Source organism: Argopecten irradians, chromosome 3 (genome assembly GCF_041381155.1).
Source record: "Argopecten irradians isolate NY chromosome 3, Ai_NY, whole genome shotgun sequence".
Lineage (NCBI taxonomy): Eukaryota > Metazoa > Mollusca > Bivalvia > Pectinida > Pectinidae > Argopecten > Argopecten irradians.
In genome coordinates, this window is record NC_091136.1 from 62,442,451 (window position 1) to 62,459,705 (window position 17,255).

Here is a 17,255-nt window from a genome sequence, read left to right on the forward strand (position 1 = left end):
AAGTCCAAAGTGGTGGAGATGGGAGCCCAGGGAGCATGGACGAGGTGGGGAACTACAGACAGAAGACTGTCTTAGTCGGACATCTGACGCATGGAACCTCGCCGAATCCAGTTCCTGCTGAGTTCAGTTTACGACCTGCTTCCCTCGCCTACTAACCTCCATAGATGGGGCTTGACTGAGACTCCAGACTGTCCATTGTGCAACCGACCAGGGAACCTTGCGCATGTACTATCAGGATGCAATGTCGCCCTTACGCAAGGACCCTACAGTTGGCGCCATGACAAGGTGCTAAGGGAACTGGCTGACATCCTAGAGAGGGAGAGGATTAAGAAGCGGAAGCCCGATAAGGGTTGTACATTCATCCACTTTGTACGAGGCGGGGATAGAGGACACACTTCTTCATCTGTTCACCAGGGGGGTATCCTTGACGGCGCACAGAACTGGGAGATGGGGGTCGATCTAGACAGGAGACTGGTGTTCCCCGACATCATCCAGACCAATCTGCGTCCAGATATCCTCTTATGGTCAACGCAGGGAAAGAAGATGGTCATGGTGAAATTGACAGTTCCGTGGGAAGAAAGATGTGAGGAGGCATTCGAGCGAAAGAAGGGGAAGTATGAAGAATTGGCAGGAGACATCAGGGCCCTAGGGTGGAGTGTTTGGGTCTTCCCAGTGGAGATCGGATGCAGAGGATTTCCTGCACATTCAACATGGAGAATGTTTGCAGCACTGGGTGTGAAGTGCAGAGACAGGAGAGCAGCAGTGGACCGACTGTCAAGAACAGCAGAGAAGTCGTCCAGCTGGCTGTGGTGGAGACGACCAGACATGAGCTGGAAGCTATCCACAGACGGGCAGTGTTTGGCCAATCACTGTCGACTCGCCATCTTGAGGACGTTCCAGGTTAGGAGTCGAAACGTTCAGGGAGAGGTGGACCTGGCTGATGACGTCTGTGGAGCTGCAATCCAGGGATTGTATTTAGGTAATATAGCTTCAAAATGACTTCATTCTATCGGTAATCTTCCATATCTCTCGAGACTTAAAAAGCTAGGTTTGTTTATTTTTTATGTCCTATTAACAGCCAGGGTCATGTAAGGACGTGCCAGGTTTGTTGGTGGAGGAAAGCCGGAGTACCCGGAGAAAAACCACCGGCCAACGGTCAATACCTGGCAACTGCCCCACATGGGATTCGAACCCGCTTCCCAGAGGTGGAGGGCTTGTGGTAATATGTCGAGACATCTTAACCACTCGGCCACCGCGGCCCCCTCTAGGACTTGCAACCCTATCCTATAGGCGTAAAGGGAATGATATTGTTGAAGTATATAAATTCCTCATTGACTTTGATAAACTTGATAAATACTAACATTTTACCGTTTCTTTAACCAGAACTAGAGGCAATAGTGTGAAAGTCTTAAAGAAACAGAACAGAACAAATGTTACTACAGATTTATTTAGCCAGAGAGTGATGGAACTGATTCTGTAGTTGAAGCCCCCACACTGAACACTTTCAAAAGTCGCCTAAATACCTAATGAAAATTGGAACCATTAAAGTGTTATCCCAATTTTAATGGCACAACCGGACAACGACAAGTTACAAGAACAAGATGCGCCTCAATTTGCTGTACTCGGTATATTCCCAAGTCTCGAGTGATATGGAAGATTTCAAATAGAATGAGTGGCCGATATAATATACATGAGCGAGTCCTCCGCTTCTTCTTAATGCTGCCACAAATCCATCGATGACGATAATTATATTGTGTGGATTTGCAGGGGCGTGGTTGTGGAAAAAAAGAGTGAAGTTATTTACAGTGATTGTGAAGGTACGGGTTATTATTTTTTTTAGTTTATATGTAGCCACCGGGAGGATGTTCCTTTGTTTAATTGTGTGTGGGAAAATGAATGTTTGAATATGATCTTTGTGGCAGCTATATGTCTATATGTGAATGGGTGTGATTGTCTGGTCCAGCTGTCTGTCAGATGAAGAATTTGACTATAGTCTATTGCCACATGATAGTGTATGTTTTTATAAAATAATAATAAACGTGTTCTTGTTCTGCGTGTTTGTATTGAGGTCCAGTTGAGGTTTTCCATCATGTCTTGTACAGAACTTGTGTGGTATCTGTTTGTTCTGTAGCGTGCTGCTCTGCGTTTTTTTTTTTCTTCAATTTGCATGATTTGATTTGTCTGGTGAGTGTCCCATACGGAAGAGCAGTACTCCAGTTTGGGTCTGACTATTGATTTTTAGGCATTTTCTTTTATATGTTGTGAGTTTATATGGAGATTTCGTTTCAAGAATCCTAGCGTCTTGTTAGCTGCGATTTCATGATCATTGGCCGGCTATAAAAAGTCTCTCTTCTCGGGACGTTGTAGATCCATATATAGATTTCGCCGTTACTATTCAAACAGGAGGCCTCACTCATGCATATTATATCGGCCACACAGACAATATGAATTTTAATGATTTCCGCCGCGACACTAAACACCAGGTGGTGCGCGTGTACTAGGGAGTGAAACCGGATACGTTGTTACTGACGCTGATCTATTTATTTTCTTAAATTTTGATTTTTTAAAATGGTCTTGGGGCATTCTGGTGGGTCCATGATTATATAATCTGTATCTAATTTTTTTCAGAGCATAGTATTTCAACGTTACCATAACTACATTTGTTTACACACACGTCTCGCTGCGCTCTTATTATAAACAATGAAATGCAAATCTATTTGTTACATTATTAGATTCTAGTTACACAGTTTGTCAGTGAACTAATACGGAAAAATATTGTGTCTAGAATAAACTTGTATTATTTTAGACCCAATATTTTTCCTTATTAGGTCGCTAACAAAGTGTGTAACGAATTTATCCCGTCGAAGACCCTTTCAATGAAGTAACTGCAAAATTCATTATTATGTACTGGGTCGCGACCAGTTACCGTGATGTACCAGTTACCGTGATGTACCAGTTACCGTGATGTACAACTTACCGTGTTGTACCAGTTACCGTGATGTACCAGTTACCGTGATGTACCAGTTACCGTTGTACCAGTTACCGTGATGTACCAGTTACCGTGATGTACCAGTTACCGTGATGTACAAGTTACCGTGATGTACCAGTTACCGTGATGTACCAGTTACCAGTTACCGTGATGTACCAGTTACCGTGATGTACCAGTTACCGTGATGTACCAGTTACCGTGTGTACCAGTTACCGTGATGTACCAGTTACCGTGATGTACCAGTTACCGTGTTGTACCAGTTACCGTGATGTACCAGTTACCGTGATGTACCAGTTACCGTGATGTACAGTTACCGTGATGTACAGTTACCGTGATGTACCAGTTACCGTGATGTACCAGTTACCGTGATGTACCAGTTACCGTGATGTACAGTTACCGTGATGTACCAGTTACCGTGATGTACCAGTTACCGTGATGTACCAGTTACCGTGATGTACCAGTTACCGTGATGTACCAGTTACCGTGATGTACCAGTTACCGTGATGTACCAGTTACCGTGATGTACCAGTTACCGTGATGTACCAGTTACCGTGATGTACCAGTTACCGTGATGTACCAGTTACCGTGATGTACCAGTTACCGTGATGTACCAGTTACCGTGATGTACCAGTTACCGTGATTTCTGCTTACGCTCTATCTCCTGCACAATTTTTTGGAATTTTTTTTAACAGCTAAAGCATGGTAACGACATCAACTGTGCATTGTATAGGCCTACCTGTACCTGCAGTTATCGTGATTTTTCATGCAACTTAGTAGAATTTTACGATGCATACACAGTAGGCTCGATCGAAAGATATAATCTAAAAAAGATAGTATTGTACAATTCCATGGTATAAAATAAAAACTGTCGTTTTCTCCGTATCAACGTAACACGAGCCCGTGCTTCGTCTCGGCGAAATCTAGTCCGAAAGATTCTGACTATCTATCCGCTTTTTATATACTGACGTGGGCGGATGATAAGGTATCATCCGCCCACGTCAGTATATAAAAAGCGGATAGATAGTAATTAATAAATATGGTGGCTGATTACGGCCATCTCGTGTTGTTGTGTTGTCGCCTTGTCGTGTTGTCGCCTTGTCGAGTTGTCGCGGTCTCAAACTGCGACAACCCGAGATTTAACAGTTAAAATGTCGACTTGTCGCGTTTTTGAACCGCGACAAGTCGACAACACGACAACACGACAAGTCGACAACACGACAAGTCGACATTTCAAACACTGGTCTGATCTATGGTGGCTGATTACGGCCATCTCGTGTTGTTGTGTTGTCGCCTTGTCGTGTTGTCGCCTTGTCGAGTTGTCGCGGTCTCAAACTGCGACAACCCGAGATTTAACAGTTAAAATGTCGACTTGTCGCGTTTTTGAACCGCGACAAGTCGCGTTTTTGAACACGACAAGTCGACATTTCAAACACGCTAATTTATGGTGGCTGATTACGGCCATCTCGTGTTGTTGTGTTGTCGCCTTGTCGTGTTGTCGCCTTGTCGAGTTGTCGCGGTCTCAAACTGCGACAACCCGAGATTTAACAGTTAAAATGTCAACTTGTCGCGTTTTCGAACCGCGACAAGTCGACAACACGACAAGACGACAAGTCGACAACACGACAAGTCGACATTTCAAACACGCTAATTAGCGCTTACATAATCTCGTGTTGTCGCGGTAAAATGTCGACTTGTCGTGTTGTCGAGTTGTCGACTTGTCGTGTTGTCGCCTTGTCGTCGCCTTGTCGTGTTGTCGACTTGTCGTGTTGTCGAGTTGTCGACTTGTCGCCTTCCTGTTACACATGCGCAAATCATATGAAATAGCCACTATCTTTGAATATAGAAAACTGAAGTCAGTGCTTGTGAATATTTGGTGTGTTTGTAAGATATTCGATGTACAAAATTGTTTTAAAAATTATATTTTCCCCATTGTTAACTCTTTTGAAATGTATTATACTTAACGGAAATTATAATATTAGATTAATTGAATATTAACAAAACAAAGGATGTTTTCAGAACACAGAACAAAAATGTTTGTACAATGAACAGTAACAGAGAGGACAAATGTACATGTATATCAACTTAGTATTGTAAAATCTCCTTTACAACATATTGTGTTATTAATCAGTTAAAACTTTTTTATTCAAATAGAAGAATTGAAGAGAACACGGATGATAAGACGAAAATATTATCTATTATTACTAATTACTGTAATAGGTTATGTGTGTAGTACATCAAACAATAACCTTAATTTAAGATTTAATAAAGAATTTGATGTAAAACGATTAGAAAAAATCATTAAAACTTTCATTTAGTCCAAAGCGTTATAGAACAGATAAGGTGTTGTGCCCCATCTTTCTGGTAATTAGTTCATGTACTTTGATCATCAGTATGCATCACAACGTACATAATGTAAATATATATATATATTTTAATTTGTTTATTGTAATACAGTAAGATTTAACCCTGGAAAGTTTGATTGTGTAACTTGACTACAGTAATTCATACAAAAGTATACAAATGGTGGAGCATAGATACTTCCAGGGGACATTTAATATAATGGAACCCTTGCAAAAGAAAAGTACACAATTAATATTTCTGGGTCTAGAAATTCCTAATACACAAAACATGTGTTCATTTTACGAAATGAATATCATAACTATATACTAGTCTTTCTCAAAGCGATCAATTTGTGGTTAAGAGAGGCTTGGCTAATTATGATACATTCAAGTGTAATTGACCTGTGTTAATATGGTCCGAGTGCAAAGTCAATAACAGCAACTCAAGTTACATTACGGAAACATCGAGTTCTTCAGGGTGGTGTCCTATGGTCAATGCTTTTTCTAGTAAGTAACATGCACATTAGAGAATGGTTTGATACTTGCCAAAGAAAATAATATCTAGTATAAAAAATAAGAACCTCAGTTTCGGTTCATATGGTGTTATACCGCCCTGGTATAATTTAAATTATCATATGACTGGTGTTTTTGCTGTCTTTTGATTGGCCGATACGCTTCTCAGAAGTATTCATCAACTGCGATATCAACCCCGAAATGGCCGGCGAAAAGCACGCGAGGTTACTGGACTCAGTCCAGATATCTCTCGCGAGTCCAGAAACCTGCGTCAAAAATAGATCGAGGTAAACTCCCCTGAAATGTGACGAATCACTTTTGACGTCGAGTCGTACCCAAATATAGCGTAACCGGAGTTTCCCTCATTCAATGACTTCGGGATAGTCTATTGTGACGCCATTATTATATTCGGCAACATGTATGGCGGAAGGCAGCAAGTTTACTGCGATCAACGGTGATCAACAGAAATGAACTGCAAACTTCAAATTATGGAAAACGTTCAAGAATGCCAAACGGGCTGCAGTTGATACAATATTCCGGTTCTACCAGTCTACACCGTTAGCTAGAAGCAAGAAGCATTAGCAAGAAGCATTTGGATATTTACCATTAATACTACATGTAACTACTTTCGTAAACAGAAAGTTTGCAAATACCATCCTGTTTTTGTAGTTAATTCTTTTTGAAGAGCCGGGTAAATATCTGTAAGTGTCATATAATAAAACAGTTATCGACCTATTTTCAGGTGGATACGGTGAGTTATCAACCCTCGTAAATGATATAACCCTCGGCCTCCGGCCTCGGGATATATCACTTACTCGGGTTGATAACTCACAGTATCCACCTGAAAATAGGTCGATAATTATATAATATACATCCTTATATATGTATATCTGCAGTGCTTTTATCTTTATATTCGATAATTCCTGTGTTATATTCGATACATTTACCATTATGCTCCGTCGTTATATCGAGATATCCTATGCCTTTTCCTTTATATTATGTAGCTAAAATTAAACTTTATATTCGGTACAAATTTCTTTAAATTCTGTACACACTTCATTATATGATGTGCAACCTTCTTTTTATAATGTGCAAACATTTATATGATGAAGATCAAAGCCGGCTTATAATATATGCATAATTTTTCGGCTGCTTTCGTCTTAGTGACAGTACTTTGTATAGTTGTGTAGGATTTTGAAAAGAAAATTATTGCTCTTACCAACGGTAGTAACCGTTTTTGTGAAGACTTACTAGAAATATGATTTTAACCGCTAAAACTACATGTAGGTGGACTAATTTTTGTTTGTCTCGGGATCTATCCATCCTTCTCAATATATATCACCATGTAGATTACGATTTTACCGATTTTTGTATTTAAACTCATAAAACGTCTAAAATGGTCTATGCATGACACTCTGGTGGGTCCAAATTATTGGATCGCCATCTACATGTAAACAATTAATCCTATATCTACATTGGATCACCAATATAAGAGAAAAAATGATTTTGTTTTAATTTTAGATGTGCTACTATTTTGTTAATTCATATTATGAAAATGAAAACAATTAAGAGGCAAACGCTAATTGAATTCTTCGTTACGGAAAGGTAGTTGGTCTTTAAAGCTTTATATATGTGCCATACTTTTCATACTCACGAATCAAGAGCTTTCGGATATTTTTTTCACCATCAACCTTTAGAAAATTACATTTACAAGTATGAATAAGAACTGAAAATGATTTTGACAGTACGTATGCGGTCAGGCTATGAAGCCAAGATGTGGTCTACAATTTCATTTAACATTTTTATAAAATAATAAGAAATTATAAAGTGATTACTGCAGGTATGCATTCATATTAACATACATAAGGCATAAATTCTGACTTGTAAATAATGTTTACAAGGCATCGTACATTGTTTTCTGACCATTTGAATGATTATCACACCTTAAAACAACCTGATGGTTTTCAATAGTTTCCTGAAGAAAAAATTGCATGCCCAGTTACGGCACATATAACTTAACCAATCAATACATAAAATCGGGTAATTAATAAAACAAAATGTTCCCAGTCGCCATACAACATCTATGATATAGGTACATGTATATATTATCCGAATAGCGTATATTGAACTTTGATTCCTAGGCGTGGCAACATCATAAGATTTTTCAAATATCTACATATATATGTAGATCTGCTACCCTGTTGAGATTAGCCGCTTGATTTTTACACTATATCTTATCCTAAATATGTTCCCTAACAGGTTTAGTTGAACCAGTTGAAAAGATGGTTTGTTTATTTTTTAAATTATTTTTACGCCCTATTAACAGCCAGGGTCATGTAAGGACGTGCCAGGTTTGTTGGTGGAGGAAAGCCGGAGTACCCGGAGAAAAACCACCGGCCAGCGGTCAGTACCTGGCAACTGCCCCACATGGGATTCGAACCCGCATCCCAGAGGTGGAGGGCTTGTGGTAATATGTCGGAACATCTCAACCACTGGGCCACCGAGTTATACCAGGGCGGTATAACACCATATGAACCGAAACTGAGGTCCTTATTTTTTATGCTAGATATTATTTTCTTTGGCAAGTATGAAACCATTCTCTAATGTGCATGTTAGTTACAAGAAAAATCATTGACCATAGGACACCACCCTGAAGAACGCAATGTTTGCGTAATGTAACTTGAGTTGCATTCGGATTATATTAACACAGGTCAATTACACTTGAATGTATCATAATTAGCCAAGCCTCTCTTAACCACAAATTGATCGCTTTGAGAAAGATTAATACATAATGATGATATTCATTTCGTAACATGTTTTGTGTATTAGGAATTTCTAGACCCAGAAATACTAATTGTGTACTTTTCTTTTGCAAGAGTTCCATTTAATTGATATCCCCTGGAAGTATCTATGCTCAAGCATTTGTATACTATTGTATGAATTACTATAGTCAGGTTACACAATCAAACTTTCCAGGGTTAAATCTTACTGTATTACTGTACAATATATAAGTTTTATGAAAAATATTTACATTATGTACGTTGTGATGCATGCTGATGATCAGAATACATGAACTAATTACCAGAAAGATGGGGCACAACACCTTATCTGTTCTACAACGCTTTGGACTAAATGAAAGTTTTAATGATTTTTTCTAATCGTTTTACATCAAATTCTTTATTAGATCTTAAATTAAGGTTATTGTTTGATGTACTACACACATAACCTATTACAGTAATTAGTAATAATAGATAATATTTCGTCTTATCATCCGTGTTCTCTTCAATTCTTCTATTTGAATAAAAAAGTTTTAACTGATTAATAACACAATATTTTTAAATGATATTTTACAATATTAAGTTGATATACATTTGTCGTCTCTGTCACTCTTCATTATACAAACATTTTTGTTCAGTGTTCTGACAACATCCTTTGTTTTGTTAATATTTATTTTATTTAATATTATAATTTCCGTTAAGTATAATACTTTTCAAAAGAGTTAACAATGGGGAAAATATAATTTTTAAACAATTTTGTACATCGAATATATTACAAACACACCAAATATTCACAAGCACTGACTTCAGTTTTCTATATTCAAAGATAGTGGCTATTTCATATGATTTGCGCATGTGTAACAGGAAGGCGACAAGTCGACAACTCGACAACACGACAAGGCGACAACACGACAAGTCGACAACTCGACAACACGACAAGTCGACATTTTACCGCGACAACACGAGATTCTGTACGCGCTAATTAGCGTGTTTGAAATGTCGACTTGTCGTGTTGTCGACTTGTCGTGTTGTCGTGTTGTCGACTTGTCGCGGTTCAAAAACGCGACAAGTCGACATTTTAACTGTTAAATCTCGGGTTGTCGCAGTTTGAGACCGCGACAACTCGACAAGGCGACAACACGACAAGGCGACAACACAACAACACGAGATGGCCGTAATCAGCCACCATAAAATCGTCTGCTGCTGTTTTTGATAATGAAAAAATACCATTTGTCAGCGGTGGAGCATCTTTAAACACCTAATATGTACACAGTGAATTTAAACACCGCGACATTAATCCTGAAATTTCATGAAATCATCGTTTATTTTGTTTGTCAGTCGTTTTCAAAAATCGTCTGCATCAAAGTAGGTCAAAGATGACGGCACATATTCTATGTTTGCATATTAAAGAGTTATCTGCCCTTGTGGGTAGGTATTAATTGTGACGTCATGTGTTAGCAAGCGTAACGTCATACTTATTACGCTCACAAAATAATGACGTAACAATCGATACGGTGTCAATTTAGTGGTATTAAGGAGACCATTCCAACTAGGTATGACACTTATCCCCAGGCATCTGTTTATTTTCTGTGTTTTTGTTATTTTTATGACACTTATCCCCAGGCATCTGTTTATTTTCTGTGTTTTTGTTATTTTTATAAAATCCTACATGTATGTATTATGCTTTGGATGAGTTAGTTAGGGTATAGTTAGGGTCTAGAGCTCGGACGGCACGGGTCGGTTTTCTTCTAGCCTGGTTATATTTAATAAATATATATTTGGAAAATTAAACAGCATCTTTGAATTTCATACTTTTAATCGAAATATATCACAACAACGTCATTTCCGTTGTGAAAGGACTATAAGTTTAAACAATCCTAACCAAGGACGTCTATCTCACTTATAGATCCTTGTCCTAACTAAGGATTACAAGGCTTTCAGCTTGCCGTTCTATTTCCCATAGTCATCCGAAATTGCCTTCTAACCACTACTTACATTTTTTACATGTACATGCAGCGACAGGGACCTGACACGATTTTTTTTAACCAACAGTATACATATACATATATATATTATAGATACTATAATATATATGTATATTGTTGGTTAAAAAATTCGTGCCAGGTCCCTGTGCATGTAGCTGCGCTCTTCTGAGGCTTTGCCTTAAACCTATTTTCCTTATTTGTTTACATTTTGCTTACATTCCCAAACAGGACAAGAGCGTGCATGATATTAGGAATTTGGCTATAAGATATGTACTGTTTAGTAAATGTATTTATTTAATTTCATATGTTACACTCATTTCTATTGGTTACACACAACGTTTTCACGGGAAATTTAAAAGCGGCACAGTCATTGGATAACTGAATTATTGAAAATCAATTTGTTTTATTGTAAATGTAAGTAAAATCAAGGAAATTTATGCATAATTATTACCTGATTGAGTTATCTGCTTTATAATGCTAAATAATATATATATGCCAATTTTAGAAAATGCAAATTTTATCTGGAATAATTGTTCAATGCATTTATCCGACGAAATCGAAAAAATACAACTAGAAGCATTAAGAATTATAACTGGAATGAGAAAAGGCACATCACATTTGAAATTATATAATGAAACTAAATTTGTTTCATTAAAAACCAGAAGAGATAATCACTGTCTAATTCAACTCTACAAAATTATAAATCACATGACACCAAACTATCTTCATGAAATAATTTATCCCTGTATTAATAATGTAAACAACAATAATTATAATTTGAGAAATCATAGATTTTTTAATATACCTTTTGCTCCCACCAACTGCTATCAAAACAGTTTCTTTCCAAATGTGATGAATAAATGGAATATTTTAGATCAACATATTACTAACTCACAATCCATATCAATTTTCAAAAACAGACTTGATGAATTAACCACTTTTGAAGATGACGTAAGTACAATTTTTACTTATTGTTCACCTAGATTTATAAATATTTTATTATGTCAGCTAAGACATGGGGTCATTAATCTAAATTCCAAAAGATTTAATGATCATCTAATTGAAAGTGCCCAATGCAATTATGACTACCAAAATGAAAACATTAATCATTCCTTTTTCTTCTGTCCACTCTTTCATCAATACCTTATTTTTAATCTTCAATAGGATTGGCTACATATCTGCCAATATTTTAACAAAAGGTAGTTTAATACTTTCCGATGAAGACAATAAATTCATCTTAGACAACCTATCAAAATTTATTATTGAATCAAATCGACTCATGTAAACTTTCTTTACACCTTAAATTATATATATATTATTGTACTATTTTTCTATATTTTCTATTGTGTTTTTCTATATTCTGTAGTATTTGTCTATACATCATTATTTAGTGTTTTTCTATAACGCATCTATCTGTTGACAGCTGGTAATTAGATGGGGGACACGCTGGACCCTTAATCCGTGAAGTAATTAATTATCTACGGCCGTGATTCAGATTCAGATTCTTTTATTTCCTTGTTTTTTACAACATCGGAGAGTTGACATAAACATATACAATATAACAATGCAGACAGTGCTGGACAAACATATAACTACATTTTGCATAGCAAAACATGTACATTGTATGATTGGTTATGTATATATACTATTTCATAAAACATAAGATCAATGATTAATAATGCACATTTCAAAACCTTATCGTCTGCGGGGCTCCCTCAATTTTATTGCCCCCCTATTTGAGAGGTATTAATCGCCTCTCATCCCCATTATCTATAACAAATGGCTACATCGGTCTGGAGAATCTGCCAGTGTCCACATCTACATTACACACGGTCAACATTTACTTGTGGCTAATCGTTTTTCTAAGTGTTATATTTTAGTGTTATTGTCAATTTTGGTAACCAGAGCCCCGTGACCGCTCCTGCAAAGGAGCGGGGTGCTCCTGCAGCGCTCCTGCAGGCTCCTGCAGGGCTCCTGCATGTTTGGTATAAAAGGGGCACGAAACTGAAGCTCGGGGAGTTCAGGTGTTAGCTGGTTTGAATGACGGAGTTCAAGTGTTAGCTGGTTTGGACTATTGTTCAAGTGCACGTTTCTATGCTAGAGAGAGCGGAGTGATTATCCTGTGAACTGTAACGGTATCCTGTAAATGCTATTGTTGCTGAATACACATGGAACTTTATTACGGCGTTGAATTGTGTTTTACTGAACGACCCACTCTATTTTAATCAAAACTCGGGTATTGTGGCGGGTGCCTGACGCTACCCTAGAAGGCATCTACCGAGGGCTGCGGGCTTGGAATACATATACACGTAACGCACGCAGTTTTTCGTTACATTATATTCATGATTTAAAATGTATTTAAGCTCATAATTTATAGAAAGGTAAAAGGGCTATTGATAATCATTGTATATATACTATTTACATTTGTATGTGTGTAGGTTGCAAGAGGTGAATGTATATAAGTAAATGTATGATATACATGCATATTAAGTATTCAGCATGTATTTATACTTTTATATAACATATAAATGATTATATTATGCTAATAAACTCACATATGTATTGTTGCTAGAGATGGAAGTAGTATGAAAGGTGTATGTGTGCTTGTTTATTTTAATCAATTTCCTAGTACGAAACCTTAATTTGATATTCAACTATCAACGGGTATACAATATTCCACTTTATAGAAATAATTTATCTAAAATCTAAGTTAATAGTACATAATTCAACAATAATATTATAATGTGTACCATTGCACCCGATTCAGGAAAGTATCAATATAGGCACTACCTGCCTGTTATCCAATCCTTTTGTTTTCAATATAATATTTTGAATAGACGCCAATGAGGTAACGTTCCGGACTCGTTTATGTTCATAATTTAGACATACCAATAGTCAAACGTTTACCGAACTTGTATTACAATCGGTGTTACTTAGGTGTTTGAAGGAAAAAACAACAGGAAGGAGGAAATAACTATTCTATTCCTGTATTGTTTTTGTATCGATGTTTGAAATACAACTAATCTACATATGGATGGTGCCACAAACCAAAGTCTCGTCGATTGTATGGTTCACTCGCTTCCTGAAAATTGACATAATGTAAAATGACTCGGACGTTCGAAACCGAAAGTAGAATTACATCCATCTGAAATAACGCGTTATCTAAAAATAGATGGTTTACCTCATAAGCTAATAATACTTCCAAAATCAGGAATTTCCAGGACTTCTCCATCACTTTAGTACATGTAAGTACATTGTAACACAGTATTTTGTTTAATTCAATGACTGGAAATGGCAATGGACTACCAATTTCGACACCATTTTTCATGTAATGAGGTCATTGTAAGTACGGAAGATTGGGATCATTTTCATGTACATTTGTTTTTAATCATTTTTAATGTGTTTTAAAAGATGTATTTCTTCCATAAGCACTTTTAATAATTTCCCCTTTAGACTACAGTTTAATTTCATGATTCATGTGATTATTTACAAAAGTTTTGATAGTAGGACTACAAAAATATTTTCTTCTGAATTTTGTTAATCCTCGATGGAATGTTTTGCTTATGCATCAAAAATGAGGCATGACTGATCACCAAAAATTATAGCTCTGTTGAGCTAATAAAAAACATGTATACATATAGATTTGAATAAATCTTGAGATTTAAAGTTTTTGGCCTTTAAAAAGTTTGTGTTACTAAATTAGTATTTTTATTATGCAATTTTTTTTGTTATAGAGACAAAAACCTGTAATTGTACATTTCCCACCTGTGACAATGTCGAAAGACGCAGTGGAAAATGAGGTAATCATTTTACTTTGAACCGATATACAATGTATATCCTGAAATGCGTGGTGTTTACTTAAATATCCACTCTTTGATACCCATTGAGATATCATGTGATAAATAATGCAAAAACAAATACATTGTAAATAATAACTAGCTCCCGCTCTGTGTTAAATACTCTTATAGATTAAGGATTAGGGATCCGGACTATGAAGGTCAACTGGTATAGCATCCTCCTCGAGTTTGATGTCTCGGGTTCAAACTCCTTCTACACATTTCATGACTGTAACCAAACCATGTTTCAATTCAGTGAGATAAATACTTGACAAACCTGGATTAATTATCAGTCGCTTGAGTGAAGACTGAAAAGTGAGGGAAGAATGTTATTTTCTTGCTGAAGTTTGAAGTTCAAACAGCACATATGTAGCTCTACAGATCATATGTCATTTTCAGAGCAATTTCTATCTGCATGTACATCCCGTGGAGTGTGTTAGCACTCCTCGGAAGATATGTAGATAGCTTCTGCTATTCATAGCTGCTATGAAAATTAGAAAAAAACATTCAATCCATATATTTACATTGGAATAATTTATGAAAATAAAAATTATTGAAAGGTTATTGTATTATATTTAGAATTATGACACCCATATACGACGAGAAACGAGATTAATGGAACAACTTGATGACAAAGTCGTTCCACAACGTCGCGTTTTCAAGCTTCCGCCTTCTGGTCGACTTTTTTTTGCAAATGACAAACCATAAACAAGAAATGTAGTTAAAATAAGATTTGATTGACTTATTACAGTAAACCTTAGTTGATTCTGTATCAAGAAACAACACATTAAAGATTATACATTAAAATATTGTGGGGAACTATTTTTTATTGATATGAAACTGGCGTGATGTTTGATATCAGCTGATCGATGCACGAGAATCGTTGTCTTCATTGTGTATCTATAGTGTTTTCATAGGCAAATGTTTGTTTTGGCCAGTTGGTTGATTCATATAGTGATGAAACACTCAGAGTGTAAATATATATTTTTGTTATTGTTGTTCCATCTACTACCCCTGAATGCTTCTACCCTTGAAATCTCTAAACCACCAAAGAAAGTACCCACAACTATTTCATGTTTAATATAAAGTATGTAAGATTACTTCAAGTCTAGTTTCTGTATTGATGTATGCATTCCTTTATGTGCTTCCTAAGAATACTTGGTGCCAAATTTATAATGAGATATAACGGTTGGTATATTTCAGGACACCAGTCTCATCATTCCGTCTGTCAATAGTCTAGGTAAGTTACTAATTAGTATTTACTTTCTACTGTTTGATAATGAAATAGTTTGATTATATACTGGCTGAGTGTAGTTCTTTGTAATATCAATGTCAAACAAATGGACATCAATATAGCATGTTTTATATCAGTATTAATTCATAAATGTACATGAAATATTTTTTTTGTTCAAGAGGGCATTTACTATGCTGAGAGTAAGTAACTATACAAAATGATAAAATTGTTAAAATATACAAAAATTCCAATATATGTATACTTTTGTGTGTATCTTGTAACATTGATTTGAATCCTTTTGTGATGCAGGCATGGAAAATTTACCATCAGATCTGATGAACTTGGAGGATGAACAGTTTGTGAATCAACTGTTAGGTGTAGATTTGAATAGCAGATCACTGGATAGTGGAGATAGCTCCCACAGTAGCCACATGTCACAGGGATCCCTAGGATCTAGTGGGCCACAACCATCCCCATTCGCATCAATATTACAACACCCACCTCAGCCAGCTGCAGGTACAGCCTGTTTTATCCAGTTTTATTCTTGTTATATTTTAAAATACTAATCCCTTCCAAATTTTATCGGAGATATTTTTATGAAAGGGAAATTATTATGTATACTGATGAGGCTAGTTTGATATCCAGAGCAGAGGGACAAAGGAATGAATTAAATTAAGGGCTGATCTTCTGAATGAAGGTAACATCAATACAATCAGTCTAGACTGAAACCTCTTTTAAGGGACCTGTTATAATCAATTTCTGGCTTTTGTTACTCCTGGACAAAGTAGTTATCATAGTTACATAGGAGTGGTTCAAAATCTGGAAGGATGCATGTTATTGTATTCGCTATAATTAATGGCCAGGGGGCTTAAAAAATTGTAACGAAGGAGCTAGGCCACTTATTAGTGAACCAAAACGTATGTAGTGATTCACATGTAAAAGACTCGCAAATTCCTGTAATATGGGATACATTGCTGATGTCAGAGGCATTACGTGTTGTAAAACATCGTTTAATCCATGGGATGGGGGCGTTTATACAACTTCAACTCCTCAGAAAAGGTGAGGGGGTGCTAATTACAGCGAATATGGTACTGAAAGAATGATTGAAATGTTTCAAAGAGAGAAGTTAAATGTGAGTGTATGTTGATAAATAGTGAATATAGTGTGAAATCTTAAAAGATGCTCCACTGCCGACGAATGGTATTTTTTCTCTATCAAAAACAAGAACAGAAGAAGGAGTATTTTTCTTCAGTTGCAAAAGTTACATACTTTACACCATTACCACCATTTAAAAGCTTAATTGAGCTTCTTATTTTAATTCAAGATAAAAACGTTAAAAATTATTAATTGTGTCCTGAAAAAATTCCATGGCCCTATGCCCTATATTAAACTAAGTACTGATTGTCCATGCACCAGAAGCAAACTATATTATTTTATAGGCATTTTTTGAGTAAGACACATATAGATATGATTATGTTCATCAGCTATTGTTCAAATGATGGGTATTGTTCATGCTCTATCAATGCAGCGTCTTTAGTTATTTATGATTGGATATTCCTAAGGTATTATGATTTTAAAAGTT

At 36.4% G+C, this 17,255-nt stretch overlaps 1 protein-coding gene and 1 pseudogene across 1 annotated transcript; both read left to right on the forward strand.

The window, feature by feature from the left end:
- The first annotated feature begins 90 nt into the window (after positions 1-90).
- On the forward strand, positions 91-999 carry LOC138319778 (uncharacterized). Its single transcript, XM_069262914.1, has one exon. It carries the CDS (start codon positions 91-93, stop codon positions 997-999), a length of 909 nt encoding a protein of 302 aa, XP_069119015.1.
- Positions 1,000-13,512: 12,513 nt separating this feature from the next.
- The window catches only part of LOC138319780 (uncharacterized), a 43,386-nt pseudogene continuing 39,643 nt past the window's right edge, over positions 13,513-17,255 (forward strand).

Bases quoted from the DNA above. Each gene is read 5' to 3' on its own strand.
- LOC138319778 (XM_069262914.1), top strand. From the start codon at position 91: ATGGAACCTCGCCGAATCCAGTTCCTGCTGAGTTCAGTTTACGACCTG.